General features: G+C 42.6%; 1 protein-coding gene across 3 annotated transcripts in view; it reads left to right on the forward strand.

Moving 5' to 3' along the window:
- Nucleotides 1–18,990, forward strand: part of DYNC2H1 (dynein cytoplasmic 2 heavy chain 1) — a 499,560-nt gene that overhangs the window by 323,622 nt on the left and 156,948 nt on the right. For all 3 annotated transcript variants that reach the window (XM_033947955.1, XM_033947953.1, XM_033947954.1), the window contains 2 exons: nucleotides 2,939–3,037; nucleotides 11,120–11,243. In XM_033947955.1, the coding sequence (XP_033803846.1) occupies nucleotides 2,939–3,037; nucleotides 11,120–11,243 (223 nt within the window). The remainder of the gene's footprint in view (nucleotides 1–2,938; nucleotides 3,038–11,119; nucleotides 11,244–18,990) is intronic.

Genomic DNA, 18,990 nt, shown 5'->3' on the forward strand with positions numbered 1-18,990 from the left:
AACTTAAAAATATAGTAAGGCAAGGAGCAGGACAGAGCAAAGAACATTGATTCCCATAAGATCATCCGCCTCGGGGGAGACAACCGCAGCGTCCGACATAAGCCTCGGGGGAGGAGAGAGGACTTCAGGCAAGGAGCAGGGCAGATCAAAAAACAGCACGGGCCAACAGCCGCCGTGTCCGACATCTGTCTCGGGGGAGGAGAGAGAGTGTTTCGGGCGCATGCCACTCCTATCTGAGATGCTGTACATCTCACGGAAAATGGACGCACGTGATGGAACTGCGCATGCACGGCCTAGCGTTTTATTATATTAGATTCATAGAACTGACACGTTTCGATCACTAAATTGAAAATAAAATTATTTTTCCTACCTTTGTTGTCTGGTGATTTCATGAGTCTCTGGTTGCATTTCACAATATTTCTTTCTGTCTGCCTCCTGCACGCTTCCTCTCCTCCGGACCCCATTCCCTTCCTCAACTAACATCTCTCTCTCTATCCCTGTCCCTCCATAAGTCCAACTTTTCTTCCTCTCTTCTCCACCCCTATTGGCAACATTTCTCCCTCTCTCATCCCCCGTATCAGGTATAGCATTTTTCACCCCTGCCCACCAGCCCCATGCCCATTTCTCCTTTTATCACCCCTCTCCAGCACAATGCCACATTTTTCCATCCATCACTATGTCCAGCATTCCTTCCCCTTGTATCCCCTTCAGTCTACCCTCTCCACCACCATATCCAACATTTCTCTCTCTCATTCTTCTATTCCCCATGTATCTCTACCTCACTCCTCTCTCTCTATGCCCAATTTTCCTTTCTTCCTTTCCCCATGTGCACCATCTCTCACTTACACACTCATGCCCATCAATTCTCCCTTTCTATCTCCTCCTTCCTATGTCCCAAGTTGGTGCCCCATGTGTCAAATTTGTGCCCTCTCCCCCCCCCCCCGGAAGCCGACCTGTCCACAGAAGCCTCCTGCTGGGATCCCTGCCTGCCCCTCCCCCCCCCACTGAAGCCGCCGTAGTCAGGATACCTCCCTGCCTCCGTCTGCATGCCTGCTGCACCCCCCTCCCCCTTGATGCCAATTCTGTGTGCCCTCCTCCGCTGAAGCCCCTGCCGTCGGGATGCCTCCCTGTCTCCATCTGCATGCCTGCTGCACAACCCTCCACCCCTGAAGCCAACCTAGAGCCAACAAGTTCCATCCCTCCCCCAGCAGAAACTCCATAGCAGGGACTGGCCATGGCCACGTGCAGCGGCCAGCCTACGAAACTTTACTAGGACTAGGGGGCATGTGATGAAGCTACAAAGTAGTAAATTTAAAACAAACCAGAGAAAATATTTCTTCACACAACGTGTAATTAAACTGTGGAATTCATTGCCGGAGAAAGTGGTGAAATCAGTTAGTTTAGCAGAATTTGTTAAAAAAGGTTTGGATAATTTCCTAAAAGAGAAGTCCGTAGGCCATTATTGAGATGGTTGGAGAATCTACTGCTTATTTCTAGGATAAGCAGCATAAAATCTGTTTTACTACTTGGATCTAGCTAGGTACTTGAGACCTGGTTGGCCACTGTTGTTTGACCTTCAGTCTGTCCCTATATGGCAATTCTTATGTTCTTGTATTCCTGTCATGCCAAAATTTTAGTGGGTTATCATGAGTCAATGTTGCATTAAACATTTCTTCCAAATTGCTCAAGTTTTATTAAATAATACCTCCTTTACCAAGATTTTCTCATCTAATCCACTTTTTCAAGCAGCACTTGGTTTAATTTGTTATGTTGTGTTAGCTTTTATTTTGTTTTGCATTCCATATTTCATATTTATATTAACAAGAGGGTTAGGAGGCGTTTCCCAAACAGTCTACTCAAACCTTTGCATTTTTGGAGAGAACCATAACACCTGAGAAACTGTATTTTTTATTTCCTTACATTTTGAATCAAGGGTCAATGTGGCACATCCCATATGATAGGTTTGCACTTGAGAGTAATTGGCCCTGGAAAGTTTCATTCCTTAAGTGCTGCCCCTTGAATTACCCTAAGTATAACTTGTAGGGCATGGCTGATATCTGTGGAATTCAAGCCCAGGCCCAATTCCATATTCCATTTGCACGCAAGCTCATCATATAGCATTAGACAATGCTTTTATTTATATTGACTGGAGTAGCAGTTCAACAAATAACATACAATTGGAAGAATTATGACAGATTAAATTACAACTTTTGGTGGAATTCAGTTTGCCATATATATAAGATGGAGCGTACATTTGCAACACAAAAAGGATATATTGATAAGTTTAAGAAGATTTGGGGACCATTAACAGATTTTTGCAATGATTGATATAATTTTTCCCATAATAAGATACTTGATAAAGGGGGGGAGGGGTGGGTAGGTTTATTCTCTATATCACAAAATATAAATAAATTATCATAATATTTGTTATATTGTATGCAACTATCAAAATAAGGAGAGGGAAAGGGATTATAATTGAATAATAGTTGATATATTTATTAAATATTATATGATGTCTAAAATTATAGTAAGGACTATATAATGATATGTTGTACTTACAGTAAGTTATGGAAATATCAAGTGTATACTTAATGCAATTGTATGAATTTTTATGATACACTTGTTATATGAAAAATGAATAAAAATAAAAAAGACGACAATGCTTTGTGTAAGAGCGTCCCAGATGGCCTTCAAAGAACATCCTCTTCAAAGAATTCCCTTATCTTAGTGTTCACCCTAATTGCAAGAGATTTTCTCATTAACATTTATATATAATGAATAAATTGTATATAAGCATATATATCAAATCCACAGACTGAAGGATTCTTATATTCTAACTTTTTATGGAAGCAAAAATAAAGATGTTCAAAATATTTTTAATAAGATGAAGAAAACCATCTGTTTTAATGTTGTATGTTTTCTTTTTTTTTTTTTTCAGAGTCAGGTTTGTCCGTTTTTGATTGATCCATCTTCACAAGCTACAGAATGGCTGAAGACACATTTAAAGGAATTACGTTTAGAAGTAATTAATCAGCAGGTATGTAAAGCTTCTGAAATTTAATTTTGTGTTGTGTTATTTTGACAATATTATTATTTTCTGTGCATAGTGTCCAACATCAAATCAACTTCAACACAATTTCTAAAATATATTCTAGCAGAATATTTGTATGATTTGTGGTGATTGATTTGTAGACAAAAATGCACTGGTATAGCAAAAAAAGAATTTGAATGTTTGAACTTAGGAATATCTTGGAAGTATTTGAAGAATTGAAAGTACAGTAAACCCTCGATTTAACAGACTACTCGGGGTGGGGGGAGGGGGGTCTGTTATATGTGAGTGTCCGGAAGATCTGAATGATCCCCAAAAGGATGCTAAATAGATGCAAATAGACACAATAAACAAATTATAAAAAATCAAATTCGCTGATTTCAAGACAGGGTTAGACAAGATCCTGCTGAACAAGAACGTGCGCTGGTAGGGCTGGTCTCAGTTGGGGCTCTGGTCTTTGGCCAGAGGGCCGCCGCGTGAGCGGACTGCTGGGCATGATGGACCACTGGTCTGACCCAGCAGCGGCAGTTCTTATGTTCCCTGTATTGCGGTTGGCAATGAACGCCAGAACAAACCAGTTTTATCTGCATTATAAAGCTGTGGGGATGGGTGGGGGTTCTAAATTTTATTAATTGTTTAGATCAACAAAAAAAGAATATTTATATGACATATTTGACTGAATTAGTTAAGAGAAGGGTGGGAGGGAAGGGAGTAAACTTTATTTATTAATGTTATAAAAGAAAGATAGTCAAGTGATGTATTTAATTTCAAATGTTTAATTATTTATACACTTGTAAGATTGAAAAATGAATAAAGAATTTAAAAAAAAAAGCTGACATTTCAATAAATTTTTCTCTTCAGTAAATTTAGATAATTTCTTACAAAACAGTTCGATCTCTTCTGTTGGCACACTCAACGCTTCGCCGTAAGTCCATTTGTTCATGATTCCATGTCTCTTGCGAAATCTCTACAACCACCCATCACTAATTTTTATATCAATGTTCATGTGTTTAGCTAATGTCTTTGCTGCAGATTGTAATTCCACTCCCCGCACATTTACACCACAAGAACGTTGCTGAACGTACCACTTTATTACAGCCTTTTCCAGTGAAGATTCTTGTGCCATTTTAATAGTTTTTCTTGACCAAGTATTAGAATCCACATCGTTGGACAAAGCAATTTTTTCAGCTCTTCTTTTGCTTGGCACCATATTCCTCACAAACTCGCACCACAGATACAACCGATTCTACTTTCTCCATGAGATCCAACTTTTGTTTTATACTCAAGTTTGTGCGTTTTCGTTTTTTATCCATGACTGTGCTTTGGCTTAATTTTGCTGCTGGAAACGGAAACGGCTGTTTGAGAGACAGTGTGCACGCCTGGTCTTCATTCCCGGAAGTGCATGGTGATGAACATGTGGTCTGTTAAATCTGAAGTCCGGATAACCGAGGTCCAGAAAATCGAGGGTTCACTGTAATTACCCATTTTTTGGTCGTGTTAACAATAGTAGTAAAGTCCATTTTGGAAAATTTTTAAGACTGACTGGGTACTGAAAATCCTGGTTAGTTGGTTAGTGAATCTAATGGCGTTCCTACCTGCTATTAATAATGACCCATAGTTGGGTGTCTGAATTGAATGTAGCCTGTTATCACTGGCTATATTACTATGTGTAAGATTTTTGTCCAGTATGAAATCAACACATTTCCCCGAAAATATCACCTGGATCCAAAACGTTCTATTCACTATATGATTTTTTTAGGACGCCTCAGCCCCACCACTCCACTGCTGTAATAGTTTTGTTACCGCGGGAAGGTTGTGTGGTGCCTCATCATTGGCTGTCCATTTTTTAGTCAATTTTTTAACCGTGTGTCACAAATATTGCAAAATGTCTTCAAAAAGAAACTTTTTAGTGCAAATGCTAAACTTTATAAAAGTATAAATATTTACTTATCTCAGCCACCTTGGGAGTCAGACCCGACATGTTTCGCACTACAAAAGTGCTGTTTCAAGGGTCTCCCTATGAGATAAAGGAAGAAAGCTAAGATAACCATATATAACTGAGCCTCTCCCCACCTAACTTAAAAAATATATACTCTACATTTACTTATAAATTTGTTTATAAAAAGAACTCACCGGGGCTGCCGCTGACATCCGACTCCTATTTTATTTTATGTGTGGTGACGGCGGCGTCTCCCGGCGCCATTTAAATATCCCGTCCAATCATATCCTAGCCCTGCCTTCCTGATGACGTCCACCCGAATTTTAACCTATCAATGTCCCCCATTCTACTTCGCTGTTTAATCCCCGTGGCTCTACAGTGTCAAGTTCAAAAATATAACGTTGTTCCATTTCATTGAGTTTTATTTGATCTTTCCCACCCTCCATACCCGTAATAACATCAATAACACGCCATCTTATATCACCACTCGCATGTTTGCGTTTACACCAATGATCTACCAACGGAGCCTGCGCTATCTCATTGTTTATACGTGATTTATGTTCAGTCAGTCTCACCTTGATTTTCCTATTGGTGCGACCTATATAAACAAGATCGCAGGGACAAACTATTGCATAAATCACGTCTTGTGAGTTACAATCTGTATCAGATCTTACCCTAAGTGTCCTCTGTCTCCCTGGGACTTTCCATATGTCTCCTTGAATAGTCAAGGGGCACCATTGACATTTCCCACATGCTGTATGACAACCCCCTCTCTCTCTTGCCCTAACTCCATATCTCTGTAACATAAGAAAATGAATAAAGATTTATAAAACAAAGATTTTTCAATGGTGTCACAAAGCATGGGCTTTTGGAACAACTATGAGAGCAAGAAGTCAAATCTCGTCAGATAACAACAAGCTTTTGTTTATTTTAACTGGAATAGCAATACAACAAATAACATACAATTGGAAAAACATATGACAGGTTAAATTATAATTTTTGGTGTAATTCTGTGTGTCATATATACAAAATGGAGCTCACAATAGCAACGCAAAAAGGTTATATTAGTAAATTTCAAAAAGTCTGGGGACCGTTAACAGATTTTTGTAATGAATGATTAACTTTTCCCATGTTAAGGTATTTGATTAGGGGGGAAAAGGGTGGGTTTTACTTGTTGTTATTATATAATACATGAGTATTTCAATAATTTCACAGTAAGGATGATTTTATGATTTATTGAATAGGGAGGGAGGGGGAGGGATTATTAGATTCAATAAGAATGATATAAATGTTAGATTTCTTTCATAATATTTAAAATATTATAGAATTTTAATTTGTAATGAAATGTTAAATTTGATGCTTATTTGAGAGTTAATCATAAGAACATAAGAACATAAGAAGCGCCATCTCCGGATCAGACCTTCGGTCCATCAAGTCCGGCGATCCGCACACGCGGAGGCCCTGCTAGGTATACACCTGGCTTATTTTATAGCCAACCATATCTTTATATGCCTCTCTCAAGGAGATATGCATCTAGTTTGCTTTTGAAGCCTAGGACTGTCGATTCCGCAATAATCTCCCCTGGGAGAGTATTCCAGATGTCAACCACTCTCTGTGTGAAGCAGAACTTCCTGATATTAGTCCTGAACTTGCCCCCCCTTAGCTTCATTTCATGTCCTCTTGTCCGTGTCAAATTGGACAATGTAAATAGTTTTTTCTGCTCTAATTTGTCGATTCCTTTCAGTATTTTGAAGGTTTCGATCATATCCCCACGCAGTCTCCTTTTCTCAAGGGAGAACAATCCCAGTGTTTTAAGTCGATCCTCATATTCCAGTTTCTCCATACCCTTCACTAGTTTAGTTGCTCGTCTCTGCACCCTCTCCAGCAGTTTTATATCCTTCTTTAAGTAGGGAGACCAATGTTGGACGCAGTATTCCAAGTGGGGTCTGACCATTGCCCTATAAAGCGGCATTATAACTTTCTCCGATCTACTCGAGATTCCTTTCTTTATCATGCCCAACATTCTATTTGCCTTATTTGCCGCTGCCGCGCATTGTGCCGACGGCTTCAGGGTCCTATCTATCAGTACACCCAGATCCCTTTCTTGTTCACTTTTTCCCAGAGTTGCACCTGACATTCTGTACTCGTATTCCTTATTTTTACTGCCTAAATGCATTACCTTGCATTTCTCCACGTTGAACTTCATCTGCCATTTCTCCGCCCATTTTTCTAACCGACACAAGTCGCTCTGGAGTTCCTCACTGTCCTCCTGCGATCTGATTGCCCGGCAGAGTTTTGTGTCGTCTGCAAACTTGATGATCTCACTGGATGTTCCGTTTTCCAGGTCATTGATATAAATATTAAAAAGGATCGGCCCAAGTACCGAGCCTTGGGGTACACCACTAGTCACTTTCTCCCAGTCGGAGAACTTCCCATTTATGCCCACTCTCTGCTTCCTGTTTTCCAGCCATTTGCCTATCCATCTTTGTATATCTCCCTCTATGCCATGGCTTTGTAGTTTCCTAAGAAGTCTTTTGTGTGGAACTTTGTCAAATGCTTTCTGGAAGTCCAAGTATATTATGTCCACCGGCTTTCCACTATCAATTTGCTCGTTCACGGTCTCAAAGAATTGGAGTAAATTCGTCAAACACGATTTCCCTTTCCTGAATCCATGTTGACTGGGTTTCATCAAGTCATGTGTGTCCAAGTGCTGAACTATGCTATCCTTGATCAGTGATTCAATCATCTTGCCGGGGACAGATGTAAGACTCACAGGTCTATAGTTGCCCGGTTCTCCTCTCGATCCTTTTTTGAAAATTGGCGTGACGTTCGCTTTCCTCCAGTCGTCTGGTATCTGACCAGTTCTGATTGACAGGTTTGCAAGTTTTTGCAGTAACTCTCCGATTTCGACCTTCAATTCCTTCAAGACTCTCGGGTGAATTTCATCCGGTCCAGGGGATTTGTCACTTTTAAGTTTGTCGATCTGGTAGTATATCTGATCTAAGTTCACTTCAACTGTGGTGAGGCTGTCCTCTATTTCTCCTGTAAACAGTTTCTCCACTTCAGGTATTGTTGAGGTGTCCTCCTTCGTAAAGACAGACGCAAAGAAGGAATTTAGTTTGTCTGCGATTTGTTTATCTTCCTTGATGTACCCTTTTCTTCCCATGTCGTCCAAGGGTCCCACTGCCTCTTTTGCAGGTTTTTTCCCTTTCACGTATCTAAAGAAGGGCTTGAAGTTTTTGGCCTCCCGGGCTATTTTTTCCTCATAGTCCTGTTTTGCATCCCTCACCGCCTTGTGACATTTCTTCTGTTCATCTTTATGTTTGTTCCAGGCTTCGGTTGTCTTCGTGCATTTCCATTTTTTGAAAGAGTCCTTCTTTTCTTTTATGGCTTCCTTCACCTGTATGGTAAGCCATGCTGGTTCTCCTTTGCCTTTAGTTCTCCGATCTTTGGAAATCCTCGGAATGTAGAGATCTTGTGCTTCTGCAATAGTATTTTTCAATAGGCACCATGCCTGGTCTACTGTTTCAAGTTTGTCCACCATCTTCTCGAGTCGTTTTGTTACCATGGCTCTCATGCAATCGTATTTACCCTTTTTAAAGTTTAAGGTGGTGGTTAAGGTTTTGGAATGTTTCCCTTTCCCGATGTCAAGTTTAAAGTTGATTACATTGTGATCACTCGTTCCCAGTGGAACCATGACTTCTACTTCTGTTATCGGTCCGGTGAGACCATTTAGGACCAAGTCCAAGGTGGCGTCGCCTCTTGTCGGCTCTTTTACCATTTGCTCCAGGAAGCAATCCCCTAGCACCTCCAGGAACTTGGCCTCCTTGCCGCAGTTGGAGGCTCCTAGTTTCCAGTCTATTCCTGGGAAATTGAAGTCTCCCAATATAACTACATTGCCTGTCTTGCATACTTGTTTGATTTCCTCCATCATTTCTGAGTCAGTGACCTCCGCCTGTCCTGGGGGACGATAGTAAAGGCCAATTTTTGTATCTGCGCCATTGTGACCAGGAATTTTGATCCAGAGGGACTCCAGCTTCTCTTTCCTGTCTGTTGTAATCATTCCAACAGAATCTATTCCTTCCTTAACATATAGGGCAATACCTCCACCTTTCTGCCCTTCTCGATCCCTTCTATATAGTTTGTATCCCTGTAGTACTGTGTCCCATTTGTTTTCTTCATTCCACCATGTTTCTGTTATGCCAATGATATCCATGTTCTCATGTCTTGCAATCGTCTCTAGTTCTCCCATTTTGTTTCCTAGACTTCTAGCATTTGTATACATACATCTAAGTTCCCTTCGTGTTACCTTTTTGGACCTTCTGCTCTTGGCTGTCCTTACAGTTTCATTTACGGTATCCTTTACTGCTCCTGTGTTATCTCCCATGTTTGCTGTGTGGTCATCCCCTCCTGTGTCTGAGTTGTCCCTTCCTGCTTGTTCTCCTTTGTTGGCTGTGAGGTCGACCTCTCTTGTGTATGAGTAGTAGTCCTTAGTTCCTACGTCGGGGCATCCTGTTGTCCGTGCCATCGACCGGTGGTCGACTGTCGGCTTTCCCCTGTCCTTCAGTTTAAAGCCTTCTCTATTGCTTTCTTCATGTTGCCTGCCAAAACTCTTGCTCCTTCCTTGTTGAGTGTGTATCTTTAAGTTTTAAATGAGTTTATTTGCTACACTTGTTGTAACATACGAAAATGAATAAAGAATTAAAAAGAAAAAAACAAAGCATGGGCTTTAACAAAACAAAGCTAATTATATGGTCTGTTGGCATGGTGTTACAATGCGTCCTCCTAAACTAATCTCATATTACATTCACCCTATGACTATCCACACAGCCTCTCTCAAAAGATATATAAAACAAACTAAAATCTAACTATAAATATAGAATATAAGCATAAGATATAAAATATAAAATTTTAAAAATAATATAAATATTAAATATAAAATAAATTTTAAAAAAATACAAGCTAAGATTCCAATTGGCTATATCCCTTAGGCCACGCCCATAGGATTGGCGTAGGGGTCTGGCCAATCGGCATCTTAGGCAACTCCCAGTTCATCCCAGAATGCACTGGGAGAGGGGCCTAAGATTCTGGTTGGCCCAGGTTCCTTAGGCATCTGGGCAATCAGGCCCCTCCCTGGTGCATCCCAAAATGCACTGGGAAAGGACAGGCCCGCCATTCCAGCGAAGGCAGGGCTGCCAGTTGGAGGCAGGTAGGGTCCGGCCGGCCAACTATACTAGGTTGGGGGAGTCCTGATGGGGAAGGGGGATCCTGGTGGGGTTAGGGGAGTCCTGGTAGGGGCAAACTTGGGGGGAGTGTGCAGGAGAGACAGGTGATACTTGTAGGGGGGGGGTCATGGGAGATACAGAAGGAGGGACTGGGCATCCCTCCTGTCGGGGAAAATTTCGGGAGGGGGGTTTGCAGGTGATCGCAGCAGGAGGGATTGGACATCCTTCCTGCCGGGGAAGATTTTGGGAGGGTTCATGGGATTTCAGCAGGAGGGATTGGGCAACCCTTCTGCCGGCGAAGACTGCCGTGGTGGGGGGTGAGTTTGTGGGTGTTGGTAGGAGAGATTGGGCATCTCTCCTGCTGCGATTGTTGCGGGGGCGGGGGGATCATGGCGAGTGCCGGGCAGGAGGGACTGGGCATCCTTCCTGCCACGATCATTGCTGGGGAGAGGGGGCGGTTCCACGATTCTCTAACCGGCTTTTATGATAGAATAATGCTTTTAGGCAAAAAACTGTCTTGTTTTGGGTGTATGGAACTTGGGCGATTTTTTTTTTTTTTTTGAGAATAGGGCTTAAAGATAGACATAGTGATGGTCTGGGCGATTAAATTCCTGACATACAGGTAGGTCATTCTCGAAAAAAAAACACATTTTGGACAGTTTTTTTTTTGAGAATGGACATTTCCCTGCTGCCTACTTTGGATGCCTAGGACCTTAAGCCAAAAGGGGACTTAGACGTTGTTGTTTTTTTATTATTATGTCCCTCCACGTGTGTGTGTGTGTAAGTATATATACAGAGAGAAAGAGAGAGACTTTATAAAATTAGTGTGATCATTAATCTAATTTATTAATGAGCTGTACTTTTTCTTAATTTAGGTAACAAAATTGTTTTGTTTCAATTATATAGGACACAAACTTTATTACTGCTATTGAGCTGGCTGTTCGTTTTGGCAAGACACTTATTATACAGGAAATGGATGGTGTGGAGCCTGTCCTTTATCCATTGTTGAGAAAAGATTTTATAGCACAAGGTGAGATTGTTCAGTGAATTAATGTGATTTTGTTCAGTGAATTAATGCGATTTTGTGTCGATACCCAGATAGCTGTCTTGGCAAGTTAGGACAACTTTATATGTGTGCGCCTGATAATAAAATGTTGTTGTTGTCCTACTTGCCAGGAAAGTTACCCAGGTATTGACACTGAATATCAGCAGTGCCCAGATATTTCTTCTCTCTGACCCTGGTCCACCCTGGCACTAACTGAAAGGTACTGCAGTGGTAGTGCTGATATTCAGCTGCACTTTCCTGTTAGACACTGAATATCCAACTCCATCACTGAAGAACAGAACCATTCATCATCTTTCAAGTTCAATGAATATTCTCCAGAACAGTCAGATAGAAAGAAAGCGACATGATTTTTCTGAGACCCTTCCCCTTTGTTGTTTAGGAGAGTTCTTTGCACCCAAAAGACATCTTTTATTTGTTGTTGAAATGAAAAATGTCAAGTGAGGTCCCCTTAAATCTCAGGAAGATTAGAAACCAAGAGCAGATGTTTTGGGTCTCTCGTAATTCAGGCACGTGGGATCTCTTAGGGAGAGGAGGAAATGGGCAGACTCAACCGGCCATTTGGCCTTTATCTGCCATCATGTTTCTGTTTTCTATAGAACCAGCAAAGCAAATTAAGGAGCTCTCCAGAATCTCTCTTGGAAAGAATCAAAATATCCTTGATTTCATTAGCAAGCAAGTTTTTCTGGGTGCAATATTAAACTCCAAGATTTCAACAAATCAGCTTTATATGTAGAAAATCATTTAGGTGGTCATTTTAGAAGGCCTGCTTACATTTTGGATGTGGATAGACTTTAAGAGGCCCTTTTACTAAGTTGTGCCAAAACATGGCTTGTGTATCAATAACATGGGGCTTTCCCATGTGCAGAGGCCACTTTTGATGTGACCTTATTTCCTATTTCCTCAGTTAATGACCATGTGCTAATTTCCCAGTGAGCACTTAGCCATTAGTATGGGAGCCCAGGCACTGCCACCTCTTGAGCATGGGCATTGGACGCGCCCGCGCACTCATGAAGCTCAAGGTGTGAAAAACAACAAAAAATGCAAAATGGCACTAACGTAAAGTTACCAAAATAATTTTATTGTGGTTATCTTCAATCATGAAACCAAAAGAATAAAGCATAATTGCATTAGCAGTTACGTTAGCGGGAGATCGTTATAGTTGCCAAAATGCTGGCCTTCTGATAACGAGCTCAGTTCAATATTTTGAAACACTCCCATTATATACCTTTGGCTCAGTATGACATCATCAGTTTGACAGCCAATCAAAATTAACAAAGGAGGTGTTTAAAAGTTAGACAAAGAAAAAAGTTTCAGAAAATTACTTTTGTTCTGTTTACATTCATTTCTGAATATACATTAACATTTTATAACATTTCCAATATTCCTTTATCATTCTTAAAACTTATTTCAGACAATTTGTCTGTGTGTCAGGCAAGCTGCTGAAATGTTCTAAACCCTACAAACAGTGCTGAAAATTTGTCAGCCTTCGAGGAAAGGAGGGCTCTCCCTAAGCTGACAGTTTCAAATTTCATGGATCTTCACACAGAAGCCTTCCTATGTTAGAGACTGGAACAGCAGTTTCTGACTTAATTATTTCCAGATGTTATACCCTTTGAATTTCTTTAGGTTGCAAATATATATAATATGTTTTTTCAAAACCCATTCTTTTGTTCAATACAGTTACACAATCACTCCAGGGGTCCCTTTCATTCATAATTTTCATTCATATCTCGGCCATTCATATTTAATGCATGTTATATCTTAGTTTAGGATACTTCTTCCTAGCCAGCCTAAGGCACATCTGGTATCCATTAACACCACGATGCTAGGAAGCCTAAACAAAGACTTGGAAAAAACTGAACACAAAATGGATTCCAAAGATACAAGAACCCAAAATGGAGTCCCTGTATATCCTGGTTTCCTTCATAATCTAGCCCAATAGCAAAGTACATAAAAAGAATATTATTATACTTTCCCTTATATTAATCTGTAGTGTGTTTTTCTGGCCTTGGCCACATTTATATTCAGATTTTTATTCACCCGTTTTTTGTACGCTTCTATTGGGCGTGGCCTTAACTAACACATATGCTTGTATCTAACTAGAGTTACCCAGAATCACACGAAAAACAGGCACTTGTGTAGAAAAACTCTACAAAAATACTGCACTATCATGTTCTGATATCCATTCCATTATCTTCCCATACACATCACCCCTTACTGGCCACGAGCCACTACTGCTCACTCTCTGCCCCCCCCACCCCGCTTCTTCTCACCTCGCACATGCTTTATCTTTCCAACCCGTACCTCTAGCTCTTCTCCAGCATGAGCAGCTCTCCAACCTGCTGCTTGTGCCGGCCTCAGCTCTCCTCGTACCAGGGAAGTTAAAGAGATACCGGGAAGGGAAGGAGTGTGTGGGAGGGGTGAGTAAGGAGTGGGGGAGGAGAAGAAGTGGGGGAGGCACCACTGCCCCAGGCACCTCCCACCCTCACTCTGCTACTGAGCTACACTAACCAATTAGCTCTAGGAACATCTGCTCACTGCCCCAAAACATGCCCTTAATGCTAAAAAAATATTTTCTGTATTTTTAGCGTGTTGCAGCATGTGCTGAATGTAAAACTACTGCAAGACACCTTAACCTTAACGCATCCCATGTAGTGGATTTTAACCTGCAGTAAACACATTAGTGCTTACTGCAGCTTAGTTAAATGGTCCCTAGATGTGTATATTTTGCATTCATATCTAAGTACTGATTTTGGAAAGCTAGGATGTACACATCAAAAACATGATTTTGTGCTGTGCTATACTAGCTGGATCAGACATAATCCGCTGTGGAAATAGAGATGGGGATAACATTAATTCTGAAGACAAACAGCAATAATTATAGCACCAGGTACTTCAGATCATGAAGGGAAAAAGACAGCTCAAAAATCAGTCTATTGTCCTCATCTTCTTAAGGTAAAATCACACAACCAGCCTTATAGAAACTAGTCTGTTTTCTCCTCTAGTAGAAGGTAGTGTAGAGCTTTTAAGTAAGTCCTTGCCTTTGAAGATAAAGGACAAATGGATATTAAGGATAATAAAGCGTGATATCACCTACATTTCTCTCAGAACCCGTTGGACTATCCCATCCTTGTTTTCTCTCTAAGCCAGAAATATAACAGTATGCAGGAGAGAGTGTCTTATGAAGGAGGGTTATTGAGTAAGTTCCAGAACTCAAAGCCAATGAAAGCTTTGAAGATTAAAAACTAGCTTATTATATGATATATATGTTATATTTTTGATATGGAAAGTTGGGAAGGGAGGGTGATAAACTTTTTAAAAGGGATTATTGCAGAATATTAAGTGTTGTATCTAAGTTAAAATGTTTTTATTTGCTGAGACACTTAAGCCCTGATTCTCCAAAAGTGCGTCCCGATTTTAGGCAGCTGTAGGCGTCCTACAGCTGTCTAATTAGCCAATCGGGATGCACATTTTTTAAAAAAAATGCTCCCCAGGCAGGCCGCCTATATTGAAGGCGAGGCCCGCAAGACACCTAGGCCCTGATTCTGTATAGGACGCCCGGGAGAGGCGTCCTATTCAGAATCGGCCTAAACTAAACCCCGATTCTGTAACAGGTGTCCATGTTACAGACGCTGGTTAGAGAATCGGGTTAGATTAGACACGGTCCGCTACACTTATCGCGGCAAGGGATCTCTCTGCCGCTATAAGTATAGCGGGCCGCGGCCTCCTGACCGATCGCTGGCAGGAGGGTGCCCAAATCCTCCTGCCAGAAGATGCCCCCCCCTTGACACTACCGACCGCCCCCCCCGACACTACCGACCGCCCCCCCCGACATTACCGATCTCCCCCCCCCCGATAATATCAATTGCTGGCAGGAGGTTGCCCAATCCCTCCTGCCCAAAGACGCACCCCCCCCGGCGCTAACAACCCCCAAACCTCCACTCCACCAAACCTGTTCTTATGGCCAGATGGGTGTTGCACGTCCAGCCGGCAGGCACGCCTCGTCGAAATGAGGCGGGCCCGCCCCTTCCCGGCCCATCCCGCCGAAGCCTAAGGCCTGATTGGCCCAGGCTCTAGAAGCCTGGACCAATCAGGCCTTAGGCATAGCGGGTCCGCCCATCCCCACTTAATCTAAGGCCTGATTGGCCAATCAGATCTTAGACTTAGTGGGGATGGGCGGACCCGCTATGCCTAAGGCCTGATTGGTCCAGGCTTCTAGAGCCTGGGCCAATCAGGCCTTAGGCTTCGGTGGGATGGGCCGGGAAGGGGCGGGCCCACCTCATTTCGACGAGTTGTGCCTGCCGGCTGGACGTGCAAGACCCATCTGGCCGTAAGAACAGGTTTGGTGGAGTGGAGGTTTGGGGGTTGTTAGCGCCGGGGGGGTGCGTCTTCGGGCAGGAGGGATTGGGCACCCTCCTGCCAGCGATCGATATTGTCGGGGGGGGGGGCGGTCGGTAGTGTCGGGGGGGGAGGTGCTTCTTCGGGCAGGAGGGATTGGGCACCCTCCTGCCAGCGATCGGACAGGCCGCGGCCCGCTATACTTATAGCGGCAGAGAGATCCCTTGCTGCGATAAGTATAGCGGCCACGTCTACTTACAATATAGACCAGCATTTTGCTGGCCTACATTTTAAGCTTCTCCTCTACTAGGGAGACGCGTAGGGCCGCCTAGGTTCGCCTAAGGCCCTTAGACGAGCTTAGGCATCTTGCGGATCTCCCTAGGCTCCCGGAGGTGCCTTCAGGCCTGCCTGGGGAGCATTTAAAAAAAAAAAAAACGTGCATCCCGATTGGCTGATTAGACAGCTGTAGGACGCCTACAGCTGCCTAAAATCGAGACAGCACTTTGAAGAATCAGGGCCTTATTGTAAGTTTTAAAAATGAATAAAGATTTATATATTAAAAAAAAAACCTAGCTTTGTCCTAAGAGATTTGACCAGATTCCTTTGAGAAAAGTTCAAGATAAACTCATAGTAACATACTAAATGATGGCAGATGGAGTCCTGAACTGTCCATCCAGTCTGCCCAACAATCACTCTCATTATCAATTCATGATTAAACCAACAATGAACTTGATTTAAAATCCTTGATCATTGTTTTTGTTTGCTATTTCTGGGACATAGACTGTAGAAATCCACCTGACACTTTCCTTAGGTTCCTACTACTAGCGTTGCAGTTGAAGCCTATCTAAACCATTTTGTCATTTGTAAGATACAATACAAATTATGAAATCACCCACTCTATTTTTCAATATAACTAACCACATGTAGTATAGACCAGTGTTCTTCAACCGCCGGTACACGGACCGGTGCCGGTCCGCAGAAAATTCCTGCCGGTCCACGCAGGGCCACAATGTTCTCCTTATGTTTTAGCCGGGCGCTCTGCCTGGCTAATTTAGGGGAGCACTGCTGTCATCTTGCATCCACAGATCACCCTGCTCATCCCTCTACCAGCATCAAAGCCGCACACCATTCCTCTTCCCTGCCCCTACTCCTTCACTGTGAGAAGGTAGGGGTAATTTGCATAGTGTTCCAGGCCACGTGACAACCCTCTTCCCTGCTCCTATTCCTTCACCATAAGCAGGGAGGGGTATTTGCATAGCGTTTGTGGTGCGCAGCCTGGAACACTATGCAAATTACCCCTCCCTGCTCACGGTGAAGTAGGGGCAGGGAAGAGGGTTGGCGTGCAGCCTGAAACGCTATGCAAATTACTCCTACCTTCTCACGGTGAAGGAATAGGGGCAGGGAAGCAGTGGAGGTAAGTCCCCGCCCATCGCGAGGGCTCCAGTGGGTGGCAGGCTGCAACTTCAATGCTATGCACCATCAGGTGAAGGAGTAGGAGTGGAGAAGCCGCAGAGGTAAGGCCCCACCCGTTGCGACGGCCCCGGTGGTGGCAGGCTGCAACATCAATGCTATGCACCGTCAGGTGAAGGAGTAGGGGCTGGGAAGCAGTGGAGGTAAGGCCCTGTGCATTTGATTGAAAATATCAAATACACAAGGATATTAACCAAGATATTTCTGAACTAGGTAAGTTTTCAGTGATCATCTTAAAAGAAAACAGAGATGGGTCATATTGCCTTGACCCCACTACTGAAAAAATCTGACCTTGACCCTTCCATACCATCCAGCTATTGCCCAATTGCAAATATCCCTCTCCTAACCAAGATGCTAGAGTCCATCATTTCTACCCAACTCTCATCATACTTAGAGAGATTCTCTATTCTTCTACCCCATCAATATGGCTTTCGCCCTAACTTCAGCACCGAATCCCTACTGTCCTCTCTGATCTCAAAGGTTCAACAGCTTCACTTTTGAAACAAGTTCGCCGTCCTCCTACAATTTGACCTTTCCGCTGCTTTCGACGTTGTCCACCATGATATTCTTGTTTACCAACTCTCTGAGATAGGCATCAACTCCACAGTTCTAGACTAGTTCTCTAAATTCCTCCGCTCTCGTTCTTACATTGTCAACATGAATGGCACCTCATCCTCCCCCTGGAAATCGAATTGTGGAGTCCCGCAAGGCTCTCCCCTATCTCCTATCCTATATGTCCTCCCTAAAACTCCTCCACCTATCCCCCCTTGAAACAATTTACACTTATGACGAAGAAATCCTCGTCCTCCTCGAGACCGATTTGAACCTCACCAACCTGTCTAAGAACATATCCTCTTGTATAATGAACCTAAAATCCTGGGCCCACACTGTGCAAATGAAATTGAATGAGTCCAAAACAAGACTTCTTTGGCTCGGCTCAAAACTAGACCAACTACCCACCTCCATCCCACTACCCTCTGGCTCCTCTCTGCAGCTTGAGTTCTCGAGCAATGTCTTGGACGTCATCATTGATTCCACATTCTCCTTCAATGACCACCTCCAATCCTTGGTAAAAAAAATGCTTTTTCAACCTTCACATGCTGAGGAAAGTTAGATCTTGCTTCCATCAAAAACATTTTACCCTCCTTGTCCAATCCATCATCCTTTCCAGATTGGACTATTGCAACTCTATCTACTTAAGCCTAACTAAGAAAAACCTCCACAGACTTCAGCGGATTCAGAATGCCGCAGCCAAGCTCATCTTCGCTAAAAGTAAATTTGACCATGTCTCCCTGCTCCTGGCCAAGCTTCACTGACTTCCGATAATCACCAGGGTCCACTATAAATGCGCCTGTTTAGCTTTCAAAATCCTACACGGAATTCTCCCTCCCTTTATCCCTCTTTCTTGGAATTCCTCAAACCCTAATACCATCAGACCCTCCCACAAATTAAAACTATCCTTCCCCTCGCTAAAAGGCATTTCCCACACAGGAAAGCTAGGGACCTCCCTCCCCTTCAAAATCACTGAGCTCTGGAACAACCTTACCTCCCCTCTTCGGAACTTGAGCTCTCTCCAAGTTTTCCGCAAACATCTGAAAACCTGGCTTTTCTCAAAAATGTAAGCCTCTCTCCAACTTTGGTATCAAAAACTCTTATATCTGGCATCCCAAGTTCTTTAAATATTATTCACACTTTTACCTCTAATCCTTTGTTGTAGTTCCTTCCTATTTCATCTACTGTAAACCGCGCCGAGCTCTACGAACATGGAGATGATGCGGTATACAAACCTAAGGATTAGATTAGATTAGATAATAAAACATGAATTTGAAAATCTAATATCTATTGGAAGAGAATTCCAGCTTTGAACATCTTGAAACTCAAAGGAATTTTTTAAGATCCTAAG

The sequence above is a fragment of the Geotrypetes seraphini genome, chromosome 6 (assembly GCF_902459505.1).
Source record: "Geotrypetes seraphini chromosome 6, aGeoSer1.1, whole genome shotgun sequence".
NCBI lineage: Eukaryota > Metazoa > Chordata > Amphibia > Gymnophiona > Dermophiidae > Geotrypetes > Geotrypetes seraphini.